General features: G+C 40.9%; 1 protein-coding gene across 4 annotated transcripts; it reads left to right on the top strand.

Annotated features, from left to right (window-relative positions):
• Positions 1–381: 381 nt before the first annotated feature.
• smad5 (SMAD family member 5) lies at positions 382–11091 on the top strand. 4 transcript variants are annotated; one of them, XM_023395983.2, is made up of 8 exons: positions 382–599; positions 977–1053; positions 4056–4974; positions 6598–6879; positions 8080–8187; positions 9265–9486; positions 9598–9854; positions 9981–11091. In XM_023395983.2, exons 3-8 carry the CDS (start codon positions 4572–4574, stop codon positions 10122–10124), a joined length of 1416 nt encoding a protein of 471 aa, XP_023251751.1. In that variant the 5' UTR covers positions 382–599; positions 977–1053; positions 4056–4571; the 3' UTR covers positions 10125–11091. The 4 variants fall into 4 exon arrangements, with proteins under 4 accessions (XP_023251751.1, XP_023251750.1, XP_023251753.1 ...); XM_023395982.2 differs by having other exon boundaries at positions 977–1127; XM_023395985.2 differs by lacking the exon at positions 977–1053.
• Positions 11092–11628: the final 537 nt, after the last annotated feature.

Here is an 11628-nt window from a genome sequence, read left to right as displayed (position 1 = left end):
GATGGATAGATACTGTATGTGTGGTTCTACGGGCACTTTCACATTCGCATTTCACAAACTACATTACATTACTTTGTTAGGAGATAATTTTTCTATAGATAATGAAAATATATGGAAAGTAATCCAAAATTCCCACAGTTTACCTAGGCTACAAGGCAGGAAACACATTACATTGCTGAAATTGTTATTTTTCTGTTTAGCCACTTTATCACCAATGTTACATCTCTTCCAGCATGGCTTGGCAGAGGCAAACTAAAATCAAGAAAATAAAGTTTTATTAATACATTGTAAATGTACCATAATTGGCAAAAACTGAGCCTAGGTTGCCCGCTAGTGGTTGAACGTGGACACTGCCTTTCATTTGGACTATGAAGACTGAGCGAAGAATCCACCCTCGGTTCGTCGACGGAAATGGGTGTGGAATATGAATAGTAATTATTAGTTCGATTAATTAAACTCAAATGAATTGACAACGCAGGGGATAGTTGAAGTGTCCAGCAAGTGACCAGAAAGGACAACAATACACAACGAGCCGCAGTGCTCCAGACTGAGTGGAGCCAACAACTTGTGAGACGTTCCAGAGCCGCGGCACGACCACCGTAAGAGTCCCAACTTCATACATTGAAACATCAAAAACGATTTTAGAAGACTAGATATCATGTTTATTTTTTTACAGATGCCGCTGTTTTTGTCATTTGTCATTTATGACCCTCATGGTCTAGCTGCAACTGTCAAAAGTGAAAAAAAGTTTGTTCATTCGGAACACTGATTTATGCGCTAGGAAAGAGAATTAAATGTGTTGAGAAGTAATGCTCTGGATGTAGTGCTTTGGGGACAGAATATAAAAATGTGGTTAAAGCTAATGTTATGGTAGTATTGTTTTGGTAAATAAGTAGCAGAATCCTGTTAAGCTGTAACACCAAAGCGAGCACTAGTTTATCAGTGCAGCGGAGTGATATGTACTCCGCCTTTCCAGTCTACTTGTCTCCAGGATCTGGAGGACATGGCACGGGGAGACGGAGGGAAGAAGCGGTGGAAAACCAGAGAAAATCTGTAAGAAAGTAGGAACAACAGCCTTAACGTTCACAAGAAAACACATTACCATGCGTTGCCTGCATTGTTAAGAGGTATGTGACTAAACGTCTGTTCAGTTAAAAGAGTAGAAGTGAACTTGAGTGAGCTACATCAGTAGAGTGCCCTGGGCAGAAGCTCGCCACTCTCCCTCGGAGGGCTGGGCTAACAGCTAGCATAGCTTAGCTTCAGTTGTGAGAAGTTCAAAAAGTTTCTGGAATGGAGGAAGAGGAGGAAGGGTGAAGTAACTAGGCTAACCGTTAAGAGGTAGAAAACTTTGACTCACGACTTTTTATTTAAAGACCAAACAGTGTCTTAAAACGTTAGACTCGAAATCTAGATAGTGATAGTTGTTATAAGGTGTCTAACTATAACTTAAACCTAAACCAGTTGGCTTCTGTTAACGTTTGCTAAGCTAGTTAGCAAATTGTCGAGGTTACTTACATTAGCCTGCTACATACCAGGGTTAGCTACTGCCACTGAAGTAATGTTTTAATGTTATAGCTATGCTTGTGTTGTTGTACAGTTAAATTATAGCATCACTTATGGCTATTTTTACTGCTGTTGGGGGATTTGTGTAACGTTAGATGCGTCTTTCTGAATCCCTTTTCTCTCTTTCTCTGGGTGGGGGGTGCTTACTACTTACCGAAACGTTCTTCCATATTGTCAGTTCCCTGTACTTCATACTTGTCAAGCATTTCAGACAGATTTCACACAGCAAAGCAAATTCTCAATATCGATCTTTTCAGTGTAATGTGTTTTTTAGCAGACCTTATTAAAGCTAAAAATTATGGCATTAGTGTAAATCAGAAGAGACTAACCTTTGATAAATGACAACTTTATCTAAGCCAGTATAACAGCGATTTCGGGATGGTTCATTGTTTACCACATCCAGGTGGCTTCTTTTCCAGTTCATATGGAGTGGATTGAGATTTGAAAAGAGCTTCAGAGGAGTATTGATCTTGACATTTGTTTTTCAATTGGTATGCTGTACATTGAACTGTTAAAATATGACAATTGTCCATGGAAAATTTAAAAAAGAAATGTGGACAAATAGCAAGGCTGTGATTATACCATGTGTTAATTTGGGGAATTCTTGGGATGGCACTCCTTTTTGTAAATTTATATCACCCATATTTTCAGTATTTCAGAGGAAGCCACTGATAATTTTTGTAAGACAGAACACATATCATCTTTAATCACGGTTACAGTTAATTAGGCACTGATCAGTCAATCAGGGGCTTCAGCTCTCCCCACCAACCCACATTCAGAATGTGACTTCATAAAAGCGTGGTCAAGGTTGATTTGATTTTCAGCCTTTGATGGTGAAAACACAAAGAACTATCAGTGTGAACTCTTATCAGTTTGTAGAGAGGGATCAGGTTTATCTGAAGGATTAGTCATAGAGATTGCAATCAGCGCTTGCTTTCGTTATAGTTGTCCATTCAGGCAAGTTATATCTACCACGTGTTGATCAAATGATGTTTCTTCATGTTTCAGGAAGATCAGACATGTCCCTAAATTGAAATTTATCACTTGTCATTGCTCACCCGACAATGAACTGATGAATCACTGCTGATCCATCCTGGAGGAGGCCTAGTTGCATCTGGGTCTCTGAGTTGGCAGACTGTGTGAAAACAACTACTGAAACAGTCTGGTGAATGTAAGAAAAGAAAAATTCTGACCATTTACTAGCTAATCATTTTTGTGTATGCCTACATGTCCTACTTTAGGTTTCCCTCCGCTTTCATGTGCATGTAGAACAATGAGCTGTGGAAGTGGGTGCAGTGCTGTTGGACAGCTGTGTACTGGAAGGGAGGGATGGGATGAGGGAGGAAGCAGCTCTTTGTGGTAACATCCTTTTTGACGAGGGCCGGTTTCACAAGCCCCCAACCAGCTGCTGCTGCAGGCTACATGTGTTTGATGGTCTGCTTGCTGGAACTGCATGATATAGATTGAAGTGTCATATATCACTGCACCTTTTTTTTTTCCACACATGTACTTATGCATTAGGATTAGTGTTTATGTTTGAAATACTCAATTCAGTAGTAGGTGGAAAGAATAATTTGAAAAAGGGACAAATACTGGCGACATCCTGATGCAATCCTAATTTATTTTTAAGGAGGTGATTCAGACAGTCATTGTTTTAGACTTGTGCTTGAGCAATGCAGAAGTGGCTGATGGGTGCTTTTACCCATAATGTACATCATATCAAGAATATCTTACAACAGATAAGACAACCAGTGTTTTTGTATTCATCTGATATTTCTCACAAATCTGAATTTACATTTCATTTAAGGTCAGATTAGTAATTTTATTTTACTGTCTGTTGCAAGACAAACCAGGCAGTAGTTTGCCTCCTTTGCCACTTTGCCATGGCTGTGACAACTGTAATTATTTAATTAATGGAACTAGACCTCTATTTTTTTAATGAAACACATTTGTAATGGTGTTTTCAGTTTTTTTCAAATTATACCAGTTAATTCCCTTTCATTCACTAATCAAATATAATGGTATGTCTGAAAGTATATATTCCACATTTTGACACTACAGCATTTCATATTGGTGAATATATATTGTTATCCTTCTACATACTGCCTGGTAGACCAACTTGCCAGCTTTACATGTTGGTTGGGCCATTTGTTTGGCTGTAAGAGTGTGTTTTTCCTGTGTTTTGTCTTTTCATATGCATGATTGTCTGCAAGTTCTGCATACAACACCTATCAGATAATGGAGTCATCTTAGTTTCAGTGAGACTGAGGCTCTCTATGGAAATGATGTTTCAGATCAAAAATGGGACAAAGGGCTTTTTGATCATCCTGTTGACTAAGAATAGTGTTTGTCACATGCTGTCACATGCTTTTTAAAATATATTTGAATTGTTATATTATTTCCAAATGTTAGGAATGCTTGCTTGTTGATATGTAATGCTAGACAAATCGATGTGTTGTTTACATGTATCTGCTCTCTTTTCTGTTTTGCAGGTGGCTGGTGGAGTAAAACTGTATTGGTGCTGGGAGTTGTTGATGAGAAGTGGTCAATACCTTATTTCTAAGCCTGTCAACTTGCACCAGTGAGACCTGCTGTAGTGTGTCACTTCGACAGAGGTCCTGATCTCAGCTCCTGCAGCCTGCACCCCCTCCCACCATCAGTGGTGGTGACCCAGCTCCGGACAGCTTGCTGTAGGGCCCTTCCTGAGCAGCAGCAGCTGCGTCCTGCTTGCTGACTCCCCTCCCTCCCCTGCTTCCTGTCCTTGGTCAGACAAGGCTAAAGCCTCCTCTCCCCTACCCCACCCCTCATCTCTGTCAGCCTCTCATACTCTCACACACGTACATTCACACACTCAAGTGGTTTCATTCGTTGACTACACACTCAGCCACCGGGTTAGGCTACTAACACCATTTAGAGATCATCAGCAGGGGACTTGTAAACCCCCGGCCCCCTTGGAGTGACCATCCACCACCAAGTTCCTGCCTGTTACCTTCACGACAGCCTCCAGGATGACCTCCCTGTCCAGTCTCTTCTCCTTCACAGGCCCAGCAGTCAAAAGCCTGCTTGGGTGGAAGCAGGGAGACGAGGAGGAGAAATGGGCAGAAAAGGCAGTGGATGCGCTCGTGAAGAAGCTGAAGAAGAAGAAAGGTGCCATGGAGGACCTGGAGAAAGCTCTGAGCTGCCCGGGACAGCCCAGCAAGTGTGTTACCATTCCAAGATCACTGGACGGCCGGCTACAGGTTTCCCACAGGAAAGGTCTGCCTCATGTCATCTACTGCAGAGTGTGGCGCTGGCCTGACCTCCAGTCTCATCATGAGCTCAAACCCCTGGAGGTGTGCGAGTACCCGTTTGGCTCCAAACAGAAGGAGGTCTGCATCAACCCATATCACTACAAGCGAGTGGAGAGTCCTGGTAGGTACTTGTGTTGTCAGGGTGCATGGTATTTGTTATACTAGAATGTTAATGTTTGACACCTTCTACGGTACGGTATTTATCATGTCTAAAAAAAATTATATTTAAATTATCACCTCTAGATATTTAATTTTAATGTTGTAATGTTCTAATTACAGAACTCTTTTAAAATTTGCTCCTAAAGCTTATGAATGTAATTTTAAAAGGTGTTCTGTAAGTCACTGTCATTATCAAATTTATGAATTTGTAATGTCTGTAAAGCATACAACAGACTGATTTTTAATGACTGTCTAGCAAATACAAGAAAGATTGGACCAGTGTAGAGCTGTGCACATCCCTTACCCAGAGCTCTGAGTAAACTGTGGAGCTGGTAAACAAATCCACAAAGGTCAGGAGGCTGTCATCACACGGGCCTGTTCCACCCGCTCCCTCCATTTCACAGAAAATCAATATCACTAGCTCTTTTGGAGTCTTATTAGATTATATGCCTCAGGCACTCCAGATGGGGTGTGGCATCAGAGAGTGGCTGGCTAAATGCATAAACCACTCAGACTAAACTCCCAGCACTTTCTCATCACTACCCCCTCCCTCCCTCCCCTCTGTCACTCACACACCATATCGCGTACACTTACGGATGACCCTGGGGGGGGACAGCCTTTCTGACACTAGACTGGTTTGGGATTGCCAGCTCTGTATTGACCGGTTCAGGGATATGGATCACATGTCAGTCAGGGGAGACTGTATGTCATATCATTCAAAGCGACGCTGGGTGGTTTTGTAGGGGCAGCCTTGGAGCCATGACGCTGAGAGTCAGTTAGTAGAGAAAATTCAACGCTGGGGGAACACACAATATCATTTTCACAAAGTTGAAAATAAAAATAAATATGGATGACCTCTGTGTATATATCTTCACCAAGGTCTAAAATGGCTTTTGCAAATTGCAAGATTGTTGATGTTGAACAGTGCTTTGTTTTTTATGTTAAACTACTGCAAGTGGGGTTCAAAGGTCTGAGACCACTTTCCCATCATTCAGGTGAAGTTAGTTTCTTTTGTTTTTTTGTTTCAACATTAACAGTTCTTTGTTATTGGTTAAGATATTGGCTGTATATAAAAATGCCTCAAATTAGACAACAGAGTTGTATCATAATTTTGTTAACAATGTCACTGCTGTCGAATTAATTTCAGGAACACCATTTGATTTCAGAGTGTTGGTTGAATGAAACTAAGGCTTTAGTTAACTGTGAAGTGCTTTTTTTCACTAGTTTGATTAATCAAGAAAAAAATCAGCCACCCTAGTGTTACACATCTTCTGTGAGCACTAAGGCTCCTTTTCCATGAGCATGCCCATTAAGGGCTTCTGTTTGCCATTAGATGCATTTCCTTGTTAATAATGGAATGGACACGTTATTAGCGAATAAAATCATTAAGCACAATAAAAGCCATAAGTCAAACAGGTTTTCCGGTTCGAGATTTGTGTGGCAGGCGTTGCCTCCTTACATAAAACAAAATGAAACTGTCTTATAAATTATAAGCAAACACCTTTTTGTCTGTTTGTTTTTAATTAATTTTCAACAAATCAACTTCAACTCTATTTTCCTTTTCGGCCTTTACTCCATCATCCAGTGCTCCCTCCTGTCCTGGTACCGCGGCACAGTGAGTTCAACCCACAGCACAGCTTGCTGGTACAGTTCCGCAACCTCACCCACAATGAGCCACATATGCCCCTGAACGCCACCTTTCCAGAGTCCTTCCAGCAGCCACACAGCGGGGGCGGCAGCAGCAGTGGTGGAGGCGGCTCTTTTTCCATCTCTCCCAACTCTCCGTATCCTCCTTCTCCAGCCAGCAGTGGTACTTATCCAAACTCTCCTGCCAGCTCGGGGCCTTCCAGTCCATTCCAGCTCCCAGGTATGTCAAATACACTCATGTACCTGACCCTGGGAAAGATGCCAGCCTATTGTGTTTTTCTGGATGGTTGCTGTCTTGTAGCCAACAAGAGGATAACTGTTGATGAATGGTGATTTCTGTCTTAAAAGCTGTGTAATTTACAGAGAAAGAAAAGTGTTGTTTACAACTGGGGTTTTTTTAGCTGCAATATGCAAGTGAAGCATTAATTTAGTGAATAAGTACTAAAATATCATAATTTAATCTTTATCCTTACTAATAGTTTAGAAATATGCCTACTTCACTTTATAACTATGCAACGAATAATGTTTTCAAGCTTCTTAACAGAACTCTAACCAGGTCAGGTTATTATATTTATCCAAATCAAGCTACACCCCTAAATGAGAACAAAGGAAATGCCAGCTAAGCAGTGTCCACCAGAGCCAGAGCCAGGGCTGCTGGCTGCTGTCAAGGCACTAACTCCAGGACCAGGCAGCCATTCTGTCTCATTGTTACTGACTGGAGACAGGACAGATATATTCACATAAAGCAGTATCATTTAGCCAAGACATTCCTTTCAGTCCTGTTCAGTGGCCTTGGTATATTGGGAAAAACACCCTCAACTGTTCCCATTACATTTATGTTTGAGTGTATGTGGATGTTACTCCTGTGTGTGTGTGTGTGTGTGTGTGTGTGTGTGTGTGTGTGTGTGTGTGTGTGTGTGTGTGTGTGTGTCTGGTGACTAGTGCTCTATTCTGCTCCAGTCCAGATCTGCTGACGCATCCGGTGGCTGCAGGCAGTCAGGCAGAAACAGTTTTTTTAATGGGAATTTAGGATTTGAGCTTATTTGTGTTGAAAAGCCCTGATGATCATTGTCTGCACTCACAAGCAAGATAATTGTTGAAATTTCCTCACTGCAATCTAAGTGGGGGTTTTCTGCATTGTTTTTTCCTGTGTGCCTCAGTATGGACTTGAAAAGCTCATATTGCATCTCTGTTGGGAATGGGTTAGCATGTGGCTTAGCAAGTGAGGGATATGTGTAATCTGACACCATTTCCGGGGTACAGATCCTGTGATGATTGTTGGAGTCTAGGGAGGTGTGTGTGTGTGTGTGTGTGTGTGTGTGTGTGTGTGTGTGTGTGTGTGTGTGTGTGTGTGTGAGAGACCATTTGCCAGCAACAACAACTGGTCTCATCCTCACTAACTGCTCTCTTAATGTCTCAGCTGACACCCCACCCCCAGCCTACATGCCCCCTGATGAGCAGCTGGGCCAGGAGAGCCAGTCCATGGAAACAAGCAGCAGCCTGGTGCAGCAGAACATGGCCAGAGGAGGTGAGGAGTGCCCACATTTAGAATGATGATAACACTTAAGCCCAAAAAAAAGTACCCAACAGTGAAAGTCCAGTTTGAAAGCTTATCAAAGGCGATGGACAGCAGTTGATACTCATTCGATGCATGATCTGACTACTCTGGAAAGTTTCAGCAATGTTTTCTTGTCCTTGACATATTTGTGCTTGCAATTCAATGCCATGTACTACCATGCATTGATGCAAAAGCACCAGCTCTTTTTGCTGGACCATCCTATTCTGTCTCTCTCTCACACACACACACACACACACACACACATTTAATGCTTTGATCTCATTGAAATGAGTGAGAGAGCTCTGTGTTAATGCCCCTGTACGCGCATTTTTGCTCCCATTTCTTTTGAATATTGAATATTTGTCAAGTGTGATCCGATACTGTAATTTGCAGTCTCTCACCAAGTATTAATTTCACTCCCCATTACCTGCAGGGTTGTTCTAATAATTGACCAGTAAGTTCTTCCTCTGAACAAATATTGGTGTTTGTTTTGGTGAATCTTTTAACTTTACAGTCATGTGATGTCATAAGCTCACTGTAGCCAAATGACAGAACTAACAGAAAACCATTACCACCAACACAGTCCTAATCTGGAATCATGTATGTTTACAACGAAAAAAACTGAAGCTTTTTCGGAGATCTCGACAGCAAAAATTGACTTTTGTAATGTAAACTAGTAAGCTTTCTATCCAGGCTGTAGGGTATGCTGCCTCCTTATAATTGATGTGATATGTAAAATGCTGAGAAATGTATTGTTATGAGAACCGCCTGCTGTAATTTTGAACTGTATTAAATACTTTGTATAACAATGAGCTCTTGTTAACTACATTCATCCATTTTGTTTACTTGTTAGTTAATGAATCCTGTACTCATGGTTTTAACAAGGCTTTGTAAGTGTTTATAATATATGGGCATGCTGTATGAGTTTATGTTTTGTTTGAACTGGAATCAATTTCAGTTCTTGTGTCAAATGTCATTTGCAAAGTTTATGACTCACCTTTTTTTTCTCTTCTTTTTTTTTCTCTGACCTGTTGTGCAATTTCCCAGATGTGCAACCAGTGGAATATGAGGAGCCGAGCCACTGGTGCTCTATTGTCTACTATGAACTCAACAATCGTGTAGGTGAGGCTTACCATGCCTCTTCAACCAGCGTGCTTGTGGATGGTTTCACTGACCCTTCAAACAACAAGAACCGCTTCTGCCTCGGACTGCTGTCCAACGTCAACCGCAACTCCACAATTGAAAATACCCGTCGACACATTGGCAAAGGTATAACTAACCCTCACACAGCATGAGAGGCAGATTGATAAGATTGACATTTGGCTCTTGCAGAGTTGTGGTCTGAATGTTCTGACCATCAGTTGTCTCTCTGTTATCCAGGAGTGCACCTGTACTATGTGGGAGGGGAGGTGTACGCAGAGTGCCTCAGTGACACCAGCATTTTTGTCCAGAGCCGTAACTGTAATTACCACCACGGCTTCCACCCCACCACTGTCTGCAAGATCCCCAGTGGATGTAGCCTCAAGATTTTCAACAACCAGGAGTTTGCTCAGCTTCTGGCTCAGTCAGTCAACCATGGCTTTGAGGCTGTGTATGAGCTTACCAAGATGTGTACTATTAGGATGAGCTTTGTCAAAGTAAGGGCTTCGTGAAACATGTAGAAGACAGTCAGGGACATTTAAACATGTCTCATCATTTCTTCTAACAAGAGGCCACATCATTATTAGTTTCATTGTTGAGTAATTTGTTCTGCCTCCTCACAGGGTTGGGGAGCTGAGTACCACCGACAGGACGTCACCAGCACCCCCTGCTGGATTGAGGTGCACCTGCACGGGCCCCTCCAGTGGCTGGACAAGGTGCTAACACAAATGGGTTCGCCTCTCAACCCAATCTCCTCTGTGTCCTAATGATGGACTTGTGGAGCTTGGGAGACCCTTTTTACTTTTTTTCTTTTCTTTTTTTTTTCTTTTTTTTTTTCCCCCCTCAGTGATTTTATAATTTAAGGTGGTCTTAATGGCTGAACTGTTTACACTTACTTTGGGAAGGGATATTGACTCTGGCTGAAAATTCAACATCAGCAGCCAGAATCCAGTTGTTGAAACTGAGTAACATTATGAGCAAATACCTGGAGAAAGAGAGGAATAAGGAATACCCAAGTAGCAGTAACGACATGGACATACTACTGCTTGACAATGACACAACACCTGCAAGAATTGAGGGCTCCATTGTCAAGCTTGAATCTGTCAAATGTTAATTTTTCATCAAGTTTTTTTGTTTTTCTCAAATAATTTTATTTCTCTGTATGTGTAGTTTTTAATGAAGCAGGACTGTTTCACTACTCTGCCTTATGTCGGACAGACAAATTTGGAATTTTACTGAACACCTTTCTTACATTGTTGTCTCAGTGTCAGATATTTACAATTAAGATGTAGACACGATTATGTTTACCATTAGGCTCAGATATAACAAATGCTTTCTTTTTATAGTCTCTACTGCTAGAAATGAACACTGAGCTACTGCTTTTTAAGAAAGTTATGTATGCCAACCTGATAGTTTTTGATATTGGGAGATCAATCACTGAACAAGTTTAACACGCCATAAGCTAACAACAGTGTGAATGTTACATCTATTGCAATAGAAGTAGTCATTTATGATATAATCAGACAATGGACATCATCATTATTACTGATTCTTGTTTGTACTCTCAAGCTCAAGTAAGAGTGACTGTATTTTCCATACTCACTGTATTAACAATATTGTGCACTCATGGATTTTGTGGAGGCATATTAAAGTTTGGCGTGGGTACCAAGGCATTATGTTGATAGATAATTGACTTCATTAGCTCAATGAAATAAACAGGTCATTTGTTAACAATGATGGCTTATTTTTCTATGCTTCTGTCTGTTCTTTCACACTTTAGTAATACTTACCAAGATGCAAACAGGCAGAATATAAATTTTTATGTACATGAACTGTGTTGAATCAAGATGGATCTACAGTAACAATTATACCATTTTCTCCAATGACCACTGGTATACCTATGATGATGATGATGGTATTGGATGCATGTTAAAAATGCGATCAAACACTGATCACAGCTTTAACATGGTAGTTTGGACAACAATAGTGAGTTCATTATTATTTCTGTTTGATGCAGAGCTTTCAGAATGTCAATATAACTAGTGTAGCTCACAATACATAACATAATCATCAGCATAAGAGTAAGCATAACTGCATGATGCCATCATTTTGTGTATTCTACTAGATACACACTAAACTACATTCTGACATACTATAAGTGTGATATTGTCCTTTAAGTAGACTTTTCATCATCTTTGGGTTAATAACAAATTGGTGTGTTAAATACAGCAGAGGATACATGTTTTCTGCTGTCTTGTCTAAAACTGTAAC

This window comes from Seriola lalandi, unplaced genomic scaffold (genome assembly GCF_002814215.2).
Source record: "Seriola lalandi dorsalis isolate HSWRI2012SDOR001 ecotype SW California unplaced genomic scaffold, Sedor1 jcf7180002054971, whole genome shotgun sequence".
NCBI classification, from domain to species: domain Eukaryota; kingdom Metazoa; phylum Chordata; class Actinopteri; order Carangiformes; family Carangidae; genus Seriola; species Seriola lalandi.
This window is presented reverse-complemented; position numbering and strand designations above follow the sequence as displayed.